Source organism: Mytilus trossulus, chromosome 3 (assembly GCF_036588685.1).
Source record: "Mytilus trossulus isolate FHL-02 chromosome 3, PNRI_Mtr1.1.1.hap1, whole genome shotgun sequence".
In the NCBI taxonomy this organism is placed as follows: Eukaryota; Metazoa; Mollusca; class Bivalvia; order Mytilida; family Mytilidae; genus Mytilus; species Mytilus trossulus.
This window is the reverse complement of record NC_086375.1, coordinates 76667531-76692047: the sequence shown is the minus strand read 5'-3', so window position 1 is coordinate 76692047 and position 24517 is coordinate 76667531. Positions and strand designations below refer to the sequence as shown.

At 33.4% G+C, this 24517-nt stretch overlaps 3 protein-coding genes across 6 annotated transcripts in view; 2 read left to right on the top strand and 1 right to left on the bottom strand.

Moving 5' to 3' along the window:
* Positions 1–1276: 1276 nt before the first annotated feature.
* LOC134709734 (uncharacterized) lies at positions 1277–7147 on the top strand. The gene is made up of 3 exons (XM_063569880.1): positions 1277–1342; positions 3694–4069; positions 5767–7147. The coding sequence occupies exons 1-3, from the start codon at positions 1295–1297 to the stop codon at positions 6651–6653; spliced, it is 1311 nt and encodes a 436-aa protein (XP_063425950.1). The 5' UTR covers positions 1277–1294; the 3' UTR covers positions 6654–7147.
* Positions 7148–9167: 2020 nt separating this feature from the next.
* Positions 9168–12519, top strand: LOC134709733 (uncharacterized). Its single transcript, XM_063569879.1, has 4 exons — positions 9168–9455; positions 10749–10917; positions 11884–11959; positions 12297–12519. The coding sequence occupies exons 1-4, from the start codon at positions 9319–9321 to the stop codon at positions 12467–12469; spliced, it is 555 nt and encodes a 184-aa protein (XP_063425949.1). The 5' UTR covers positions 9168–9318; the 3' UTR covers positions 12470–12519.
* Positions 12520–14711: 2192 nt separating this feature from the next.
* Positions 14712–24517, bottom strand: part of LOC134712467 (thrombospondin-1-like) — a 31771-nt gene continuing 21965 nt past the window's right edge. For 3 of the 4 annotated variants that reach the window (XM_063574029.1, XM_063574033.1, XM_063574032.1), the window contains exons 2-6: positions 21039–21091; positions 19985–20173; positions 18801–18971; positions 18255–18419; positions 14712–17279 (exon numbers count right to left, since the gene is read on the bottom strand). In XM_063574029.1, the coding sequence (XP_063430099.1) occupies positions 17218–17279; positions 18255–18419; positions 18801–18971; positions 19985–20173; positions 21039–21091 (640 nt within the window). In that variant the 3' untranslated portion in view covers positions 14712–17217. Of the gene's footprint in view, positions 17280–18254; positions 18420–18800; positions 18972–19984; positions 20174–21038; positions 21092–24419; positions 24461–24517 lie in introns of those variants that run through there. The other variant, XM_063574030.1, reaches the window with a different exon arrangement.

Below are 24517 nucleotides of genomic sequence, written 5' to 3'. Positions count from 1 at the left end.
CGATATTCAGTTTTACTTTTCTTTTTCCTTAGACCAAAATTTTAAAAAACTCGCAAGCTTGATTTTCCTAAATGCATGACAGGTAGTACTAGGACCTAAGATTATTTTTTTAACCGATTTAAAAAGCAGATTCTTGGTTAAATGACATTGTCATCTTCCCTTTAACATCAGTTTATATATATATTAGTTTTAATCATAGAATATTACAGCATATCGATGTATTTTATAACTCACTTTTTTATTCAATTATCTTTTCTTTTTTGTTAATTAGCGAAACAAGTACATCTAGTACATAATGTACAGAAAGTTTATCTGATGTGTGTGGTATGTCTATATTGTTTTAACCTGAAGGTAAATATTGAACACGATAAAGATTGATTATTGCTGATTCATAGTCGAGGCACAAGGATGTACGATACCTTTAAAATATATCGCTAAATATACTAAAACAGCGATGTATACCCAATTAATATACACTTAAAAAATTTATTTGGTACAATGAATAAAAATGTATTGCCTGTTGGGGTAACGCAATATAAAGTATGTTCCCCACTATTGAAAATAAGTATCTTGTTTGCACTAAAAAAAACCTCATATAATATTATTAAAATGTTTATGTTTTAATAAATGTTATTGTAAAGTACCTGTCGCAGTCTGAGGTGATGAGAATGGGGAATTATTGGTAGAGTCTTGAAGGTCCTTGTTATTTGTCTGCTTTAAAAACATTCAAAACTAGTAATGCAAATTTATACGCAAATTGGGGGGAAAGTCATATTAGATATAGACTAGATTTGACGTTGACTATTCTTTAAAACTTTATCACAATGTCAGTATAAACATGAACTTTAGAGAAAAAAAAATGCTCCCAAAATATGGGCTCATTACCTACCAGATATTTCAATACGATATTGGCATGTTTTAGACCAAATCTTAAGTTTTACATCAATACTTTTCTGTTGGAAAGACATATTTGATTTCGTTTTTAATGTGTTGGTTAATCTTGTCTTGTCCTAATAAATGAATGCAGTAAAAGTCTTCTGTCAATTTTTATGTAACATATTTTCACGGTTGATATCTCATTTCCCTTTTGGTGTTCAATAATGTCGCAATAAATACATAATCTTGAAGTTCAATCAGACACTTTTGTCATAGATAAAAACGATACACCTAAAAGTTATCATACTATACACGTGTAATTGCAATAATGTATGTCATATATCGTCATATATATATATATATATATTAAACGAAATTTACCCACAACACTACTCAGAAATCAAAGACGATACAAACAATGCCATCATTTGACACGGTTGATTCTGAATGTCGTGAGTTGAATCAGGTGTGTGTACATTCCTTATTTATTTTGCCCGGTGCAACTATTATTTCTAATCTAATATTTCTGGCATAGTGTTTACTTGAGTTACTCAATCTTTAGCTTTCTATGTAGTGTTGATTTACTATTGTTTGGTTTCCTCTTATTTCTCTGTTGGTTATGGTACTGTCCGTCTTTGCCCGATATATGGCTGCCTTTTGATGCCTCTTTGGGATTGGTTTTTTAATTTAAAGTTTAATTCACAAAAGATATGCGTACCTGCTCATAGTAATGAACAGCTATGGTATGCTAAAAGAGTCATAAAAAAATACAACAAGGAATCATGATGTTAAGGTTTATTCAATGAATAGGTAGACGACACATCTATATATAAAATGCACCCAAAACTGATTCACAGTGAACTGATATAAAATAGCAAACGCCGGTGATGACTTTTGTATAGCGTAAATTTGTTAAATATCTTTTTCATGACGTTTCTTATTCCATATTAGGAGGGCAGTGAGGAGTAATAAAAGACAGTATGCATGACCACTGTATAATAATTCATATTCAGTTATAGTTTTTTTTCAAATATGTATCAAAAATAAACTCCATGTGAATATCGTTAAAAACAGTATTCAAATATCTGTCTACAGTGCTAAAATTATAAACTTTATGACTAATAAGTTAATCGAATGACCAATTGTTTGTGCTACTTCGCATTTATCAAGGTTTATAGACAGTTTAGTGATACTATACATACATGGTGGGCATTTACTAATGACTTCAAATGCAACTTTTTTATTTTATTATTTTTGGTCACAGAACTTTACCATCCATTTGATTTTTCTAAGCATAACTTACTACCCTCATGAAAATGTCTATTTTTCTCTTTTATTTGGGTTGCTTTGTTCTGCTACAAACGCTTTCAGATTTTCAAGACTTTTGGTGTGTGTGTTCCTTGTGAAGATTATTAAGAAAAAACTATCATTTTTTTTTCTTCATATTCTCAAACATCAACCTATTTAGGTGAACGAGCAGACTTGACATTGTGATCTAGATTGACTAACATAGCCGTCGGTATAAAGATAAGCTAACAATATGACCATCTTTATTGGGGTGTCAACCAACAGACCAAATCGATGAAAAAAACTGATAATTAATATGTTTAAATGGATGTTTTATGTTAGAATGACAAATTAACTCCACAAATTGAAATGTGCATTCTGTGTACAGAAGACATTAGTCTAAGACTGTGATAAGTATATCCGGATTGAACTATTTAATGGTTGTGCTTAATGGAGACTAATAAATGTGTATATATTTTTTAAGTCCATTGCCGGACGTTTTTATGATTGAGCTAGTTCTAGTGATGAAGGACTGGCGCTCATGTGCATAGCATACACACATTAGAGAACACCGGAATAGCAGAATTCACAATAGCGCTGAAGATATAATTACCAATCGGGGGGTTTTAAAATTTATAATGGAACGTCGAAATACAAAGGCACTAGTAACGTATATTTTGATAATAAATAGTTTTATAAGTTCGATCCATGGACACGGAAGATTAATTGATCCTCCCGGAAGAGCCTCCATGTGGAGATATGGTTTCAATACACCAGTAGATTATAATGACAACCAATTGTTCTGTGGTGGATATAATGTATGTATCATATTTTTATTTCCTATTTTTTTAAGACGATTTTTTTGTTAATAAAGCATACATTGTCTGCTCTATGATCGGGTTGTTGTCTCTTTGACACATTCCCCATTTCCATTCTCAATTTTATGATTTTACCAGGAATTGTGTAATCAATGTACGATATGTAAAATAACATGCAAATGAAGGTAAGGAGTAGCATATTGTAGTAGATCAAAATTATCTACTTTTCAAAGCGACGTTTGTTTCTTAGCGGAGGTCAAATCTTAAAATCATTTTTGCATATCTGCATGTAAGTCGAAAATAAAATGACAAGGCCAAAGCTAAATAGGAAAATGACCAACAGACAAACAAAAACACACAAAACACAACATCGAAAATTAAAGACAGATCAACACGAACCCAACCAAAAACTACAGATTATCTTAGGTGCTCCTGAAGGGTAAGCAGATCCTGCTCAATATGAAGCATCCGTCGTCTGCAACTACAATAGATATCTGCTTAATTAAAACAGTTAACTCTGTAGTATTGCCACCTTTACTAGGAATATATTATAACACAAATTTACCTCTCTTTATACTATTTGGTAAATAGTATGATGTTTGATTATATTTTCTAGTACAATTAAAAAAAGTTGTTGCTTTAAGTTCCGGTTATCAGATATTTTCTATTACAATTCCTTAGGTCTTTTCTAATGACGTTCTTGGTATTGTAGGTACATCAGTTTCAAAATGGCGGTAAATGTGGAGTCTGCGGGGATGAGTACGGAAAACCCCAACTTTACTCACCACCTGGTAAATTTGCCACTGGTACCATCACCAGGAGCTATGCGATGGACAGTAATGCCTCAATGACGTTTGAAATCACTGCAAGCCATCGAGGTTACCTTGAGTTCAGAATTTGTCCGAACAATGATGTGAACAAGGCAGCCACACAGGACTGTCTTGACCAGTATATACTTTCTGATGTCCAAACAGGAGGAACCAAATTTTATTTTAATTATCAGACAGGAGGGAAATTCACAGTAACGGTTTCACTGCCTAAGGGTTTAACTTGTTCTCACTGTGTTATTCAGTGGCGATATCGTACAGGTAAACCTAATCTATATAACTTTTTTTACAAGTCAGTGTCTCGAATATATTTTTGGTTCAACAATATCATATTCTTAATTTTACGTACTATCCCTTTAAGGTTTAGTAAATAACTTATTTGCTGCACTGCAGAGATATAAAAAAAATGTACGGCGCTATGTCAACGTATATAAAGCTTGGTAACAGCATTCCAAGTGTGTTACTATGTATAGGTAGTTGTTGGTCTCAAACAGATAAATGGTAGATCTAATTGTTTTGAAAGTCTAGCGATAGAGATATAACGTCTAGCGTTGTATATTTTAAGTCAAACGCTGTAGATGCAGAATATATAACGCTGTAGATATATAAAAAAGTATAGCGTTGTAAAATGTAGTCGAGCTTTAGATATGAATCATAGCGCTTAAAATTTAAAGTACAGCGCTGAAGATGAGTGTAATATATAAATAAAAAGAAGTGGAATAATTGCCAATGAAACAACTCTCCAACAGTTACCAATACAAATGACATAATGAAAACGTGTGATCATACATCCTGTCTAAATAATGTACTCATATGTTTGTAATGTGTAGTTTTTTTTTAAGACTGTTTATGATGTCTTTAACTGAATTCGTTGGATGGAACTGTTTGACACTATTGTCTGGGAGAACATGATCGGTTTTTTTTCTTCTTATTGGCTTTGAATAAGCTTCCAAAAAAGTACATATAAATACGAGTTATTTTAGATCAGTACTTTGTGTCTTTGTCCAACGGATGGGGACGTTAAATCCGAGGTTTCTTGTTCAGGTACTCCCACGCTCTGTGTGCGTTAAAGTTCCTTCCCAACAAGCTCTTTTTTTAAAATGGTCCATAAGTGACCGGTTGTTTGGGAAAAAATATTCATAATGGTTTTGGCTTTGATATATCTTTCTGTGGTTTATAATTTTTGTTGTGGGTAATTTGGTTTTCATAGTTTTGTCTAAAACCTGTTAGTACTCATACTTTGATAAGTTGCGCCTTTTTCAAGTAATGTTTTATTGTGTGTCCTTATATGTCGTATTGTACACAACTGTCTTCGGTTAGGGTGGTGGTTGGCGTCAGATAATAATATGTTAAAAGCCGCTGCATTTGTTTGCTCCTGTCTTAAGTCAGGAACCTGATGTTCAGTGGTTGTCGTTGTTAATGTGATTCTTAAGTGTTTCTCGATTTTAATATAGATTGGACCGTTTGTTTTAATGGTTTTACTCTAGTCATTTTTCGGGGCACTTTATAACTCGCCGTCTGGTGGGACCCAATGCTCCGTGTTGAAGGCAGTACTTCGACTTATAATAGTCTACTTTACAAATTATGACTTGGATGCAGAGTTGTCTTATTGGCACTCATACCACATCGTCTTATGTCTATTTTATCTTCCTGTGCGTTTTTTAGGGTTTCTTGTTAATCTGATGAGGCAAGCCTTTTCCAACTCTGTTCTTATGATTTGCTGTTAACCATTGTTCTAGGTGGTCAGAGAATAGTACAAGAGGCTTAAATGTATATGCCGTGATTTATTCTAAAATAAAAATAAAAATTTTAATGCGTAGGCCTTATAGTTGTGTACGCGTATCGTCGTATTTAATGTGAATAAATGAACAAAAAAAAAAACAATTTCATAAGTAGAAGTAATAAATATTTTTATACTAATCTTAGTAGTAAAATTCTGTAAACTTAATCTTTTCCAGGAAACAGTTGGGGATGTGTAAATGATGATGCATCAAATCCTGAAAATTGTGGCATCGGAAAAGGAAGACAGGAAGAGTTTTATGCATGCGCAGACGTTGCAATTAACAATAATGGTAATGTCGCATTTACTTCGACATCATCTACAGTTGCAACTACTTCAACCACAATGTTTAAAGATTCTACAACTTCGCAACCGTCGTCTACACCAATTAAACCATCGACAGCTTCTGCCTCAACACGCTTGACAACAGTATTATCTACGGTGACAACTTCTTCATCCATACTATCTTCAACAACAACAAAATCCGTACAGGTCAAATGTACTGCAATAGGAGCCTTTAAAGGAAATTCTGTTATGGACTGGTGGTGTAAAATCAACTGTCAGGTTGGATACTGCCCAACAACATACTGTAGTGAGGGTTGTAGTTCAACTTCGGTCAGTTTTCCAACCACCGTTACCTCAGCCAGTAACCCAACAACCCTTACTTCAACCAGCATTCCAACAACTGTTACTTCACCTAGAACAACCAGAACTTCCACAACAAACAAGAAAACAACATCAGCGACAACAGTATTAACCACTCGTAGCTCAACCGAAGGTCCGCCTACCGAAACTGTTACCTGTGTTGGAACAGGCGCATGGAAAGGCAATACAGCAATGACTGCTTGGTGCGATGCTAACTGTAAACTAGGTCACTGTCCTCCAAGTCACTGTCAGTGTCTTAAAGATGGCTCACTGACCGAAATAACGTATGGTTTAGGTGATAAATGCGCTACTGTGATGCCAAATATTTCTACAAACTACAAACTGTATATGGATCTTTGGTGTAAACATAATTGTCCAAGTTTTGGATGTTGGAATATTCCACACATTTGTGTATGTTAAATAGGGGAAAAAAATATTCAAAATCTAAACAATTAGGCATATCAACCATTTACTCGAATCAGATTTTCCTTCCAGATTGAATCATGATTTGGGTAGACAAGTGGCGTTGTTTCTTGTTTATTTATCATTATTTTATAATTAAAAAGGAGAATGATGAATTGCGATGGTATCATATTTTTTAAAAGAATAAATTCATTTGCAAACACGGAGAATTCACTTCAATAAACGAAAATATGGAAAATAGATACCAGATCTAGACACACTCCGGACTTGGTTGTTTACAATAATAAACTTTATTCATTAAAAATATTGGGTCTGTCCTACTGAGTTCAAATTAACTAAAAAGCATTGAATACCATATTGGTGTGGAATGCATAAGATTATAAATTTTGTAATGAAGGTATCTTGCATACGAAATGATAATCGTAAAAGGAGTCTCTATACCATCAGTAATATTCAAGCGACAGTAGTCAATGTCCGTTTTATCGAATTGTATCACTAAAATAAACAAATATCCCTGTATCTGATGTGTCAGATTGGGGGAAAAAATAAAAGTTGATGAGTGATCTATTATGTGTGTGTCCATCTGATGAGTTAATATAATAAAAAAAAAAAAAAGATGTGGTATGATTACCATTGAGAAATAGACAAGAGACCAAATGGCACAGAAATTTACAGTTAAACGTTTTTCAAATGAATGTTGCACTAGTACACCCTTGTCCCAGATTCGGGGGACGGTTGGGATCCCTCTAACATGTACCCCCCCCACACACACACACACACACACACACACACATTCTGTATACTTAGTAAATATGTGTCTGTCCCAAGTAGGGAGTATGTATATCAGTGGTTGTCATTTGTCGGTGTGTTTTTTTGTACATAAACTAGGCTGTTAGTTTTTTTCGATCGAATTGTTTTACCTTTGTAATATTGGAGCCTTTTATAGTTGACTATGCGGTATGGGCTTTGCTCATTGTTTATGATCATACGGTGAAATGTAACTGTTAATTTGTGTGTCATTTGATCTGTAACTAGTGAAGAGTTGTCTCATTTGCAATTATATCACATTTTTTTTATATATAAGATGGTCTCAACAAACCTTCCTGCGGTAACGCATGAAAGTAAAAAAATAAAATATTATCCGACGCAATGGGAGTGTCTTTACCCACTCACTAGTGTGTCTTTACTCGCTCATTGGAAAGCCTACCTCCTACACATAAAATCCCTCAGAATTTTCATTCCCAATTACACTTCGGGGAAACAGCGAATTTTGTACGACGAGAAGGAGAGTTTCAATCCCCATTGAATGCTGTTTAAGTACATAGCATACCCTATATCGATGAGTTCCAACAAACCTATGCTAGTTCATTTCTCGAGCTCGCATATAAGAATGAGGAAAATAATTATACAGTGTCTGTCCTTCAACATACTTGTTTTATATCACAGTTGATTCGTGATCGTTCGATATATAGTATTTCAATCTTTTGTCAAATTGTCTCTTGCATGCGAGACTCTGGCATTTACTAGTAGTTCTTCCACAACATACCCCTTTTTTCCAAACTTGCATATGTACGCCCCTCTGCTTTGAAGACCAATTTTTTGCCCAAATATCTTGTTTTTTGCATTTAATGTGTCCAAAATACGGTTGATAAACGGACGAACTGAAAATCTTTTCCACATAAAGAAGTTAATATGTATTATAATATAAAAGAAACTGTATTTGTTAGCTATTGTGAAAGTTAATGACTTAAATACGAGTATGCCAGTAGCTTAAATATACATCAGAAGACCATCGGCGGCACTGCATGATAATATCGTCTTTAACACCATTGTTTTCCCATATTATTACCTCGTCTTATCCGCAAAAAGTGAGAACTAATGTTAAACGGTAACTCACAAAAAAACACATTTCTGAAGGAGGATTTGTAAAGTTTCACCTCATGTGACATCAATAGCCTATTTTTGTAAATGCAAACTTTTAAAATGTGCAAATACTTTTTTGATCCATATAATGTGATTGTGTCACCACTGATGATAGACATTGATTCTTTTACATAGATATAGGAAGATGTGGTGTGAGTGCCAATGAGACAACTCTCCATCCAAGTAACAATTTAAAAAGTAAACCATTATAGGTTAAAGTACGGCCTTCAACACGGAGCTTTGGCTCACACCGAACAACAAGCTATAAAGGGCCCCAAAATTACTAGTGTAAAACCATTCAAACGGGAAAATCAACGGTCTAATCTATATAAACAAAACGAGAAACACGTTTATATTACATAAACAAACGACAACTACATGTTCAATTTTCGAATTTGACTTGACTTTAACAATTTTTCATAAGGGAATTTCTTCGTCACTTTTTAAACAAAATTTAACATCATTGTAAAAAGATAATCGCGTAAATATAAAACCTATATCGAGTAATTTGAACCTCAGCGTGTTCATTATATACATAGGCTATTATACTATATAAGTAAGTTTACTTGGCCAGATAAGTATTGCACAGTTTTGTTTCAGTAAGGTTGCTTCAGTATCTTGACATCTTACTTATTTATCCTTGATCAAGATTTATAATTGTACTTGATAAACGTGACCTGACCGTATTATCTTGTCTAGTTTCACCTCATGTGACAACAACTGATTTCCTTGCTTAATAATGGGAAACAAGATGTTGGTTGCTTTTCTTATGGTTGCATGTTTCGGGTCTGCTTTCGGAAGATATTTTGCACAAGACTGTATGTACAAAGACCCTGGTACTGGGAGAACATATGACCTGACACCTTTAATTTCCAGGTAATAGCATAAAGCACAATTTATTCAAATTACTATACAATATACCACTTATTTTGGGTAAAAGCTCGGATCGGGAGTTGACCGTGCAATTCAGTGATCTTCATTTATATGAATTTCTTTTTATATAAAATCAAATTCGGCAATATATCACTTGCATGTAATTGGTATATGAAATTTTGTGGAAGGTAGAAGGTTATATTTTCATAGACATAGGACAATGGGTATGAGTGCCAATGAGACAACTCTTTATCCGAGTCCAAGTTTGAAAAAGTTAACCATTATAGGTCAAAGTACGATCTACAACACGGAGCCTTTTCTCACATCGCACAGGGTCCCAAAAATGACTAGTATAAAACTATTAAAATATGAAAACCAACGGTCTAATCTATATAGAAAACGACAAACGAGAAACATGTATGTATCATCTATCAACAAACGACAACCGCTGAATATCAGGTTCCTGACTTATGACAGGCGCAAAAAAAAAGCAGCGGGTTTGGACGTTTTAATAGGCGCCAACCTTCACCTTAATAAATTTACCGGTACCAATTTTCTTGCACCAAATGCGCATTTCGACAATACATGGCTCGTGGCCAAAATATTTGAAATCCAAAACTTATATAAAAGATGAAGAGCTATAATCCAAAAGGTCCAAAAACCTAATAATGTAAACTCACAAAATAGAAAGACACACAATAAAATATCAATCTAATTGAAATGTTGATCTCTGATTACGTTATACTGCATTAGATTGAATAAAATATATCAATTGAAATGGCCTTACTCAATCAAAAAACATATTAACAAAAACAAGTAAACATACACTGAACGAATAAATTTGATCTTTAAGTTTTATATACCCAACATATCCTTTATTCGCAAGTAGCTAGATGTAACAGAAGGGCATAGCTAAAGAAAAAGGCAGCTTATTTGTAATGCAGAGTTGAAATGATTCCACTTCTATATATAGGAAGCTAACTAAGGTCAAAGTTTTTGAACACTGCCACTCAAGAAAAAAGATAAATAAAAACAGCACTCCTCGCAGTTATCATGAACTCTTAAAAATTATTTGATATCAGTACTTTCTATGAGTTGCCAGTTAGTATTTAAAATCGTCGGATCATACAAACAAACAACAAATTAAGCTGAATTAGTAAGTACATTACAAATTCAGGTTGAAAGATGCAAATAAATATGTTTTATATATAATCGTTCATTTGTATTGCCATCAAACTAAATTATGTTTGACGGAAACGAAAAGTTATATAGTTTTATTTTCTTTTTCTTCTTCAGTAATCCCAATGGGTATACGTGGACCCAGACAGTATGGTCTATTGGTGGATATTCTCTCGATAGCTTGAATAATGACAACCAAGTCAACGTTTCTTTTCAGTTACAGCTTTGTAGGAATATCATAAATCAACAATTCAAAGGATGTAACAGCACAGGTGCAGCGTATTCGGTAAATATATCTAACACAAATTCGGACGTTTCTGCAGATAAATAACGGTTATTTTTAAGTTGAATCCTTTCAAGAGAAATGCAATAATCATTGCATCATAGTTTGAAATATAAACAACTTTCATGTCATATCAATTGCATTGAAAACAAAATTTGACTGCCAATTAAGTTATTGTAAATGTTCGCATTACATGTAATAAGGGAAACAACTTCTCACATGTCTCATAGATATATACTTGAACATGTAGCTCAAAGGACATGAAAGCGTATGACCTATTGTCTTCACTTAATGTCCGTCACCAATCCAGGAGTAGTTTTTATGCTCGGTTTGAACCTAAACCATAGTTATTCCTATGTTTCTGCCTGAAACATATTCATTTATTACACTGTTTAAATATACCAGCCATTATAAATGAAATAAAAATAACCAACAACAAAATGCAATTAAAACAAATACTTAAAACCTTGTGACCTCCTTTATCCATTTTAATCGACCAATAAAGTGTCCATTTAAAGTCAAATTTATCCCTGTAAGACCAACCAGTTTCAACGGTTTGAATTGATGACTCGACAAAGTTTTGACATGACAATATTGTATAACAAGCTCAATGACCTGATTTATGACAAATACAATGATATGTATCACCCAACGATAACCACTTATCAGGCTACGGACTTTTTGTGACGGCTAACGCACCATTTTTCTCAATTGTACACTGGGATAACAGCACAAAAACTGTAAATTCTATTCCAAACATGAATATGGCTTTATTCGTCAAATTTCTAAAGTATAAAAACAATGAATATAGATGTACAAAAAAACGTACCGTTTGATAGTATTCACAGTTTCTGGAAGCTAATTCAAAGCAAGTTACAACTGTCTAAATAAAATGAATAAATAATTTTCTCCAAACAGTTTGCATGTATTGAATTGTAATATAAGCTGATGACAATTGTTATTTTTCAGTACGACGCGACAAATGGGTGCATAAATTGGGGCCAAGCAACAACTGCCGCGTTTGATGTGGTACCTTATAAAGACGGTAAGTTGAAATTAGATAGAAATAAGAATATGTGGTATGACTGCCAATGAGACAATTATCAGCCATCCAAGTCACAATGTGTTAAAAGTAAACAATCATAGGTCAGAGTACGGCTATTAGCTTTGATAAAATTTCTTTCATTGCCCCATTTATTGGTTATACCTTAATGTCTTGACTTTTATGGATAATCCTTATCAGCAGTCATATTGAATGGTTTTATTTTTTAAAATTAAACACAATCTATGCATTAATGAAAGAGGGTTATAATATAAGCCATTTCTTTTATGAAAATGTTGAAATGGTCAAACGTGGTTCACTTTTTAATTTTCAACTTCAGGTGTGTTTATGCAGATGTACCATGGCGACGTTATCAACCACTATCAGAAATATATGTCCAATATATATATCGTATGTGATAAAACTGCAACTGAAGTGAAACCTATGTTTGAACATATAAAGTCAGATATTTCACAAGCGCATTTCAAAATCAAAACAAAACAAGTATGTTAGTTGGGTGTATTTCATTACTTTCAAATGTAAAATTATTTATATAATCTTTTAAATGGTAATTAAAGACATAAGTATTTTAGTTGTCTTGTATTTTTTACTAGCTATAAAACCTTTCTCATTCTTTGTCTAGGTATGTTAGAACTTCTAATTTCGTCTTTCCTTCACTTTGCATCCATTATTCTGTTACGTCGTGGCATCTCAACATGTAAGTTGTGTTTATAAACTGTATTAAGAAACAATTGATGCAAGCTATACTTTCTTGTTGTTTTAACATGGATAGGCATTATATTCGTGATAGTTTTGCCCAAGCGATAGTGATAAGTTGTTTCAACATCGTGCTCAAGTTCATATATAAATAATGGAGTTTCGAGGCAACGTTAGAAACAAATTCATGCGGACATCGTCTTACATAAATAAAGGCAATAGTAGTATACCGTTGTTCAAAACTCGTAAATCTATGGACAAAAAACAAAATTGGGGTAACAAACTAAAACTGAAAAAGTATCAATAAACCAATTCACAAATAGGTGTAATTTCCTTTTGACACCAAAATTATCAGGACAAAGCTAAGCTATGGGATTTGAAGGGACATCAGAGCAAAAGCAACAGCAGAACAATCATGGTAATCCGTAAATGGTTTGTGGGACTAATCGTATGGGCGAACCTTGCAGTGCAGAAGAGATATACCAATCGTTTTAAACCGGTTATTCTGGTGAAAGAGACCACAAATAAAGCACACGAAGAAAGAATTGCTATTCTGTAATAGTAAACTGGGGTTAGACTGACCGTGCTGCAGTTATAATCATTCTAGCAAGGTGATTAGAATATTGCAATTGAGAAAAAGAGCAAAGTAATAAAATAAGAATTGTGACAAAGTTCTAAGGAAACGACACGAGGGGATAACAGTAGGTCTTTAGCAGGAAGTTTATTCGTTCCACTTTCACAAAAATTTGCGCTAAATAAAGCAAACGTTAATGGGAACAACGATGACCAAGAATCCTTTCGCTGCGCGATTTTATATTCTCTATGTCAAAAATCCTAGTACATCAGTTCAAAAAGTCCTCGAAAGCATTTAAGTTCCCAGTATCACTCGATGCAATCAATAGATTTGAGACATTGAACATCGATGTAAACGTTTTTTGTAACAGAAGTATGACAAATGATGAGGATAATGAAATTAAACTAAAGGTGTATCCTTTGGAAGTATAAGATCACAGGAACAATGCACGTGATCCTAATGATTCTAACAAACATTGAAAACAGCATCACTCTTGGGATCGCAAAAATAATATCAAATTCATAAACTCTATTTTTTTACTGAAAATGTTTGAACCCTTTTCTAGACGGGACATTTCAGATGAACATCATGCGTATTTCAGTCAAGTGCCAGTTATAATCAAGTTGCATGGAACTGTTCCTTTCACAAGCTACAGAACCGCGATGTGAAAGCCCCGTTCATAATCTTTGAAAATTCTCTCAAATGCATTCATGAAGCACATTGATTCGTGCTTTTTAATTTTAAATAATAAAAGCCTTACACCAAAAGGTAACAACAACACACGCCATTATGAATTTTATTATAATACCAGATATGCTAATGATTACTGCAACTCATCATTTTTTTTTACCAAAGGCCAGATGTAGCTAAGGTAAAGCGTGTAGAGGTTTATACAAATTTTAAAATGTATATTCGCCAAGATTTACCAGTTGAAGAAATAGATTGTGATGACGGAGGAAGACAATGGATGGTTCGAGTCTTGTGGAAACTGTCATGTATTTGGAAAAGCAGTGCGAGTTCGACCATCTAAACAGGAAATATCGCGAGTGTATATGTGGGAATGAACTCACGAGAATCGTTCTCGTCGTATTTCACAACTAGATTTGTTACAATGTGCATCTGTTCGCATTTGAGCTAGAGTTTCGTGAAGATAAAATCATCTGAATTCCAAAAACGGACGAGAAATACGTTATCTTTTCAAACAAGGGGACTTGGAAATGCCATTCATCGATTCTTCCAGATTCATGAAGAAACTCACTTACAAAAGAACCTGAAGCAGAATAATTTGATAGTAAATACGACGCGTTGCGAACACTAAGAGTTGTTGCTACGCAAGAACTTGTCAAATAAGTCAGGCGTATACTTTTATGAACACCAGACGCATATGACATCTCCTTAAGACTTACCATGCAGGTGAACTCGAATCATTACCGTCGGGAGGCCAAATCAATAATTAACACAAACCATTGGAAAAGCAGCGTTTTATTCAGATCCTACCCATTTCCGATTGTTCATATCACAAAAAAAATACAAAAATGATACAATGATAAAATTGCACTGTGTTTTATTTTACTTGCACATAACATCATACCTACAACCATGTTTGTCCAATAAAAATGTAATGCCACAAACATATAGGCTAGAGGCCTAAGGGTGATGTATTGCTCATAGCAATGGAAGTAACTTCCGTTAAAAACACAAACACATAACTTTATTAGCAACATCTGGTTATAACTATGTTAATTTTTCCACCTCACATTTTATTTTTAGTGTCAAATGAAACTATGTTTAAAAGTTGTTGAAGTTAGCAACAATAAATTCAAATTCGATAATACATTTTTGTGGAATTTCTGAAAACATTATTGTTATCTAATTGTCTATGTGTGGTGACGGTCATGGCACGTTTGTTAATTGTGGTTAGGGTCTTAATTTGTATAGTTATCAAGTTCTAGTTAGTTTTATATCAAATTTTCTGTAAAAGTGGAAGTCATGTTGATACTGGTAAAGTTTATCAAATATGATCCAACTGTTTCATCAAAGTAGCATATCACAAGTGTAGACTTATTATTATTTAGATAATTGTTGTTATCAGATTCTCTTACATTGAAATCTTTCAGTTTCAGAGGATTTTGAATTTGTATTTGTTTTCTGTTATCTTTATAAGAATTTGTTCTGATGACTGTAACAAGCGTCTAATGGTCAAACAGATCCCTCTTTTACACTCTATTCTATAACACTGATAGTTTGGTATATTGGAACCTTTTATACAATACTTGATCATAATTTATTCTTTTCGAAGAGATTAATTTTGAATGATCCAATTTAACAAGATAACTCATGTGGGAATGCGGGAAATTATTTCAAATTAGCTGTCTGAACCAAAGAAATATGTGTAAAATAAAAACACAAAGCATACAAACAAGCACAAATTCTAGTAAAAAATTACATAAATGGTAAAAAATATGAATCAAAATAGTAATACAAACAAATATAAAATCATGCAGTAAAGAAACATATACATGTAATAAACTACAAGGAGTATATAAAACTAGCGTATGGAGCACTTTCAAACAACATTCAATTAAAATAATTATAACAACATAGAATGGCAGTATAGAGATTCGAGGAAATAGAGATTCAGATTTAATCGGAATGTATACATAACTCGAAAACAATTAATTCTTTAAAATGGTTTATAAATTAAATATGGTATATCATGCAGTCTCCTGGACATGTCATAGCCAAATAAAATATAATCGCCACTAGTATACTTTTCTGTTTTAAACCAGCATCAATACAAGTCCAAACTGTAGTAGTTGTATATACAGTGATGCAGTGAATCATGTAAATAAACAACTCATTTCAAAACTGATAACAAAGATAGGTTGGAATTTGCTTGTACCTGCTAAACTAAATAAAAGACGAACCAACCATTTTATCAATAAAATATCATATCAATTAAAATGTATATTCTTTGATATTTGATACACGCTTCCTTATTCACTTGTATCTTTACTCGGTTTGGTGACGGATCTTGTTTAGTCTGTATTGAAGTTATTTAAGCTAGATTTGAATATCTTGGCCTAGTCAATTTAGAGCTTGACTTTTTCGGTATCTTCCTTGTCGTTGCTCGAAAACTGCATGTTGACTTCTCTAACATTTAACATACATCATCATAAAAAATCGTAATGCCCCTTTGTTTTTATCCTCTTCTTTGTTGACTTCATAAAGGTTGGGTTTCAGTGTAAAAGCATCCTACAACCTTTTCGATGTAAAAGCATACTGCAACCCTTTCGATGTAAAAGCATACTTTAACCTTTTCGATGTAAAAGCATACTGCAACCTTTTCGATGTAAAAGCATACTACAACCTTTCTTAGGCCTATCCGAGTTAAAAAAAAAAAAAAAAAAAAAAGGAAAGGAAAAATGCATATTATATTATAGATTGCTATCTGCATGAAACGTTGGCAAGCAAGCATGTTTTGAAGCACATATGTCAAGCAATGGTTATGGTAAATTTTTCCAATATGAGTTTATGACAAAAAAATGCATTTCGATCTAACAAAAATGAACTAGTCCTTGTGTGGTGCTTTTTTTTCTTTCTTTAAATTGCGAATAAAGAAGATGATATACAACAGAAACATCCGTGACGCATGAGCAAAAGGGCAATTTTGATAAAATATGGACATAGTTACAATGATAACATGGCATAATATATATTTTGTTTAACACTTAATTTCAATCAACTGTCTAAATTTCATTTCGTTAAATTCATAAAATAAATGTACAAAATGAAACAGACATACAAACAATATACCGGTATATTTCACTCATTAAAAGTCCCATTCATGTGTACATGTTTGGAAAAACAAATGATAATATAATGGATTTCCATAGCAAATGAACAAGTTTATGGAATTATGCAATTCTTTGGCTGGAATATTGACATTCTAAGACTCTACTGCTGGACTTCAAATAAGATTAATAAACAGGATGATCAATACGGCAATACTTGTTAGAGGCAAAGTTATACCTGAAAATATACAAATGAAGTTAAACACCATCAAATAGAAAAAAGAAAAACAAACTGATCAAAAATTTGTATGTCACAAATGTGTGATATATATACATCAGCGATGAACGATAAAGCATTTATAATGTGTGATCATAAACAGTGCAGAAGATTTAAGAGAATGAAAATTACGTCCTAATTCTAAAGGCCATGATGTTGTTTGTTCGTCCTAACTCTATATGCATTGATATTGTCTGTTTCTCCTAATGTTATAGGCCATGCTATTGTCTGTCCGTCCTAATTCTACGTGACATGATGTTGTATGTCCGTTCTTATTCTACGTGACAGGCCGTGATATTGTCTGTCCGTTCTAGCTGGTATCTTTAATTTTTTTCTTGACTTGCGTATCTTTTTATCAATTTCTGTTTTATGTTTTCTGGTCTGTGCGTCCGTTCGTCCGTTCGTCCGTGCGTCCGTTCGTCCGTGCGTCCGTGCGTCCGTTCGTCCGTGCGTCCGTCCGTCTGTCCCGCTTCGGGTTAAAGTTTTTGGTCAAGGTAGTTTTTGATGAAGTTGAAGTCCAATCTACTTCAAACTGGGTACACATGTTCCCTATGATATGATCTTTCTAATTTTAATGCCAAATTAGAGATTATACCCCAATTTCACGGTCCACTGAACATAGAAAATGATAGTGCGAGTGGGGCATTCGTGTACTGAGGACACATTCTTGTTTTATATTTAAGAACACATAAAGAATCATACTCATACCGTTTACAACTAACGTGGGCTAAATTAATCTCGTTATAGCGATTCTGTCATCCAGTATCCCTTACTTATTACCTTCTTGTAATCCTTCCTTCCAAGTAGTAACACTTTTAATATTTCATAATTTATTTCTACAGGCTTTTATATGTGTTTTTCGAATTAACATATGCAGAATTTATCAAAGTAGGTAACACCTTCTTTATCATTTTTTTAACTCAGGACAATACATACCTCCAGCACTATTTCCGTATTTATAACACAGACTTTCATCACTTCCATCATGACATTGGACTTTCCGATCACACCGCTCAGACGCTTCTACACACATCCGTTTACTTTTACACCAAAGTTTCCCTGGTTGCTTGCATGTTTCAATATCGAAATTTGGTGGTATGGCTACAATGAAAATACAAAAATTCTTTACTTAAATTCTTGTTGCATGAAGTTTCAGCTAAACAAATGTAATGTACTTCATATATCACATCACAAATCTATCATTTCGCACGGTTTAACAATAGAAAAAGAATATATAAACGTCTTTATGTATAGTATCAAACAGCTATAAAAATGGAATCATCACATTCAGCACTCTATAGATAAAGCATGTTTAACCATAGTTGTACGCAGTTGTAACGCCACTTGCCCAAACAAACTTTACCCTGATGTTTTGATAAATGTCCGATGATTTGTCTACGGTTATACCAAATATACAAAACTGAAGATATCTATGCTTAAGTGATCAGTAATATTATTGTAATATAATCTGAATATAATTACGTGGACAGTCATCAAGCTTGCAGTTTGTCTGATCCGAACCACCGCCCAGACACTCATTGCCTCCATTAAGTGGTCTGGGATTGGTACAGTATCTATTTCTAGTCCGAATTCCTTGTCCACATGGCTTAGAACACGCAGAATATGGCGACCACATAGTCCAGTTTCCGTCAACTGAAAAGGTAACAAACAAATAGAAAATCTCAGGAATACAAAGTGAATATTCTTTAAAAAAAAAAAAAAAAAGTCGCAGAGGCATCTGTTAAGTTTATTTTTAATTCAAATACTCGGCAAATAAGTATATGTAATCTGTTTATAAGGTGGTTTTCAATACTCATAAAAGGATGGCGTCAGTGATGTCATTCCTTGATCACGGAATCTCAAATTATCAATGGAGTTGGAGAGGCCATCTTGATATATTCGTTTTTCACAAGAAGTCAGCTCTATTTCCAAGCATAACGTTTTGTAATATCTAATTGTAATCACACTTCTTCAAAAGGGATTAATACCAGTTCAGTTAGTCTATATAGCAATTGTATTTCACAGAATTTGTATTTTAACTTATATATGTATAGGAAGATGTGGTATGAGTCAGAGTGCCAATGAGACAACTCTCTGTCTAAATAACAATTTGTAAAAGTAAACCATTATGGGTCAAGGTATGCTTGTATTCTTTAAAAACAAATACTGTATGTTAGGCTAAACTATGTGGCTTAATACGAGTATTCCAAAGTCAATTACGAATTAAAAAAACAACAGGTGCAACAAAGAATATTATATTTGGAGCTCACAGAAATGCTATATGGACAAACAACATGTGTCACCGTACTGTTTAGTATTTTTTAGTGATATGCAAAGGAAAGAATTGCTCTTTTTGAGTATTTGAGAGGAGTTTATTAATGCTGAATAAATCAAGTTTGTAGTTTTTGTATAAAAAAAAAACTATCTATATATGGAATTGAGCATGGAAACAGGGAATGAGCTAAAGAGACGAACAACCAGACCAAAGGGAAGAAATCAGCCCAGGGCCACCAATGGGTCTTCTATGCAGCGATAAAATCCAGCATCCGGGGGCATTTATGGAAAGTGCCAACAAATACGCCTCTGCAATAACTCCTATCTCTTTTTCCTAAACCACAGAGCTATATTCTCAGTTTTGATTTATTATGAAAACTACAAACGTATACCTGGACACTTTATATCAAGATAGCAGCCTGAATGTTGGACAAATGTTTCGTTCGTCTTCACACCTTCTTCATTGTACCAGTATCCTGTTTTTGTTATGGAACCATAGCCGCAAGTCACAGAACACGCCGACCAACTATCCCAGTTTCCCCAAGCAGAAGACACATCACCATGAACTATCGCAGGAACAACTTAAAAAAATACAAAGAAGCTAAATTAAAATTCGTGGTCTTGTTTACTTTTGTTTTTCTCTGTTTGTCTTTTCTTTTTTAGTCATGGCGTTGTCAGTTAACTTTTTATCTATGAATTTGAATGTCCCTCTGTTATCCAGCGCCCTCTTTTAAGATACTTTTACTGAAGATTAGCATTACATGTGTAATTCAAAAAACAGTACAGAACATGCATATTTACCATGGTACAACGAGTTACATTTTCAATTTGATATTTTAACTACGAAAAAAGCGTTCAGAAACCAACAAGGCGATCAAAACCAAAACAGATAAAAGACATAATGTTGAACAAAAGATGTTCAGTAGTTGTCGTTTGTTTATGTAATATATACGTGTTTCTCGTTTCTCGTTTCTCGTTTCTCGTTTTATTTATATAGATTAGACCGTTGGTTTTCCCGTTTGAATGGTTTACACTAGTAATTTTGGGGCCCTTTATAGCTTGTTGTTCGGTGTGAGCCAAGGCTCCGTGTTGAAGGCCGTACTTTAACCTATAATGGTTTACTTTTTAAATTGTTATTTGGATGGAGAGTTGTCTCATTGGCACTCACACCACAGGCTTCCTATATCTATATAAAACAATATGATATTCTCGCTCGAAGATCGAGTGGCACATTGATAGCGGTTCTTTGCTATGCGCCAATCGACATTTCAGTTGCGCTAATGATACATTGCAGGTAAATAATATAAATATTAGATTATTCAAAAGAAATTTCTAGTACGAAGTTTAAAACACATATTTTTCTTCATAATACACAGATAATAAAACATATTCATCCGAAATCCTTACTCACTGTTTGAATATTTAGAAGTTAAAAATCATACTTACTAATGCATAGAACTAACAAGGTTACTGTTCCGCTGTGAAATAATCTCATTTCTCTGAAAAATAAACAGATTATTTAGGATTTTTCACAGCCTTTATACTTTTATGCCAAGGTGATATCAGTACTATTTTTTTTAAACTTTCAAAGGATATTTTAAATAAGATCACTTGTTGACTTTGAACACTCTCATACAAATTATGGCGGTATTAAACATGATAGCAGGGGCCTGTTTATCGAAACTATCCTAAGTTCCGTCCTAAGAATTTCTTAGGACAGCAATTAGGATAAAGTTAGGACCGACTTACGACACGTCTCAGCAGGCACATCGAAGCTATCTTAGGAATATCTTAGCTAGGACGTCCTAACCGATGTCCTAAGTATTGGCGGAAAAGAAAATACAAATAAGATATAAAAAAATATATATGATATCATATTTTATCTATAATATTGTGTTTTTAAATATAGTTATTTAGAAACTAATTATTAATGTTACATTAAAGATAATAAAAGATTATTGTATAGTATATGTACATTTGAACTGTTTAAAACAAAACATAAGACAAAAATAATAACTACGTATTATATAAAAATTCAAGAAACTAATTGTAAACAAGATATATAATCGGTAAAAATTATTGCAATTTTTGAGTGAGTTGAATTCGAAGTGTCAATGTTTCAATATTTAACAGTTCAAAGGCAAATCTCGTGCATTTTTCAAATAAATACGGTGAATTTCAACTATGTCACTACTGCTAAAACAATAATACGTGTGAAAACAAACAAAAGACGAAATTGAATATATCCTAAAGTTAGGACCATCCTAAGACCATCTTAAGACACCTAAATTGGTATCCTAAAGTTAGGACAATTCCTAGGATTTTCCTAAGTTGAGACACGTTTGATAAACCCACTTATGACTAAGATGTGTCCTAAGTTGGTCTTAGGACACGTCCTAATCCTAAGAGAGCTTCGATAAACAGGCCCCAGGAGCCCAACCCTCTCCCTATTTAATAGGAGATTGTAGAACCACCAACGAGCTTTCCCGTTTGAAATATGTTTTCTACACTCAGGTAAAACACAATTCAAAACCAAACCTTTATATATATATAGAAGAATTAAATAAAGTTTAAGGTAATTTCCTTTAAGCAATCTTGGTAGTATATTTAGAGAATTTGAATTCTTGATTATTTAACGAAAAAATATGAAGATAACGGTCAGCGTTGTTGATTTTATCAATAAAATTAATTGTACACGTGTTTTTAATGTGTTTGGCTTTATATGTTGCGATTCATAACAGCACATGCAGTCAGGGGTACTACTATTACTACAAGTTAGTTTTATTTACTTGAAGAAGTAAAAAAAAAAATATAAACATATAAGTAAATAAATAGTGTTTGAATAATCTCCCCTTAATTTTCTCAAGTAAATGTTTTTTACAATCCCACAAAAATCCTCTAGTTTTGAGATGTAAAATCATGCCTTTAATGATTTTTCCCAGGTTTGCTCAAACTTTTTTTAATGAAATATTTCATCTCGTTAATTCAACAAAGAAACTGATTGAGCAAGTGATTTTGTATATTTGCCACAATTAAGGCCTTCACACATTGCTCCTTTGGGGCTTGTAAAGGGGCAGTGTTATGAAGATAACAGACAAATGGAATTTGCATTGTCTATGAAATTAAACTAAAATGATTAGTAAAGACATCTGCAAAGGGTACACAATTTAAAATTCTATAACAGTAAAGAAATCTTAAGAATTCAAGAAAAAAAGACTGGATGACATTTTTACTCATACAAGTAACAAATTCTGACTAAGCCATTTTGTTTAGCTATACAAGTAAATAAAATTCACTTGTATAAGTATCCTACACTTCTATGTGTATTTTTTTTTTACTTCTTCGAGTAAATAAAACTTACTTGAATAAGTAGTACCAATGACTGACAAAGAAAAGAAGAAAGCTTTTTGAGTTGCAGAAAATATATTTGCATTCTTTACCATCCTTAACGGCCATTTAATTATATTTGGAAACTGTTGTTTGATAATATAAGATTGTGTGGAAGCGTAGTGCAAAGAGTTTATTAGTTGAAACTGTCAAGACAATAAAAAGGACCATCAAAACCAGGTAATTTTTCTAAAGCATGTTTTTCTTCGAATTTTGCCGGCACGTTTTTATTTTTGGCATGTGTGTGTAATGTATATAATAAAGAAGATGTGGTATAGTTGTCAATGAGATAACTCTCCACAAGAGTCAAAAGGACACAGAAATTAAAAACAATAGGTCTTCGGCCTTCAAAAATGAGCAAAGCCCATCCCGCATAGTCAGATATAAAAGGCACCGAAATGACAAACGTATTCAAATTCAAACGAGAAAACGAACGGCCTTATCTATGAACAAATATGTAACATCAACAAACGACAACCACTGAATAACAGGCTGCTGACTTTAACAGGGTTATACATACATAATGTGGTGGTGTTAAACGTGTTAGCAGGATCCGAACCCTCCCCTAACCTGGGACAGTGGTGTAACATATAACAACATAATAACGAACTATAAAAGTCAGTTGAAAAAGGCTTTTCTGTTTGGTAACAATCCAATATTTAAATTTTATATCTTAATTTTGTATAAATACATTATTTTATTTTATTTAGTTTTATTCTATTTTATTAGTGATAGAACATTTAGCAAAATAATCGGGACATTTTGGCTCTCATCGTAAATCAAACAGCGGGACGGGAAATATATTCAACAAAAATGTGTCCATAGTACACGGTGCCCCACTCGCACTATCCTTTTCTATGTTTAGTGGACCAAATTGGGGTAAAAACTCTAATTTGGCATTAAAAACTTAGAAAGTTCATATTATATGTCACATGTGTACTGAGTTTCAAGTTGATTGGACTTCAATTTCATCAAAAACTACCTTGACCAAAATCTTTAACCTGAAGCGGGACGAACTCTGGTCGAACTGACTGAAGGACGAACGGACGCACAGACCAGAAAACATAATGTCCCTCTACTATCGTAGGTGGGGCATAAAATATGGGATTTCTTTGTTGACTCTTTTAAACTCGATTTCATATAAAAGGACGAACAGGCGTATTCTCTATGCTATGACCATAGCAGTGGCGGATCCAGAGGGGGGGGGTTCCGGGGGTGCGCACCCCCTTTATTTTTGCCGATCAATGCATTTGTATCGGGACATATGTTTTGCAACCCCCCCCCCCCCCCCTTTTGCCCTGGGTTAGCACCCCCTTTCGAAAATTCCTGCATCCGCCCCTGCATAGATGTAATAATAAATGGGTAGTACATCTATGCATGTGTATGCTATAAAACAGTTTTCAATAATCCAACAAATCCACATTACAAAAAAAAACTCACGATAGCCCCCTTGAGAGAACCTCCATCAGATCTTACAATTGTCAACAAGCATTATTATAATAACGTAATCTCAATCAAATGAAGTATAAAATTCAACT

Coding starts and splice junctions, on each gene's coding strand:
- LOC134709733 (XM_063569879.1), top strand. CDS start 9,319: ATGGGAAACAAGATGTTGGTTGCTTTTCTTATGGTTGCATGTTTCGGG. Junction 9,456..10,748: donor CTGACACCTTTAATTTCCAG/GTAATAGCATAA, acceptor TTTCTTCTTCAG/TAATCCCAATGGGTATACGT. Junction 10,918..11,883: donor GCACAGGTGCAGCGTATTCG/GTAAATATATCT, acceptor GTTATTTTTCAG/TACGACGCGACAAATGGGTG.
- LOC134709734 (XM_063569880.1), top strand. CDS start 1,295: ATGCCATCATTTGACACGGTTGATTCTGAATGTCGTGAGTTGAATCAG. Junction 1,343..3,693: donor AATGTCGTGAGTTGAATCAG/GTGTGTGTACAT, acceptor TTGGTATTGTAG/GTACATCAGTTTCAAAATGG. Junction 4,070..5,766: donor TCAGTGGCGATATCGTACAG/GTAAACCTAATC, acceptor AATCTTTTCCAG/GAAACAGTTGGGGATGTGTA.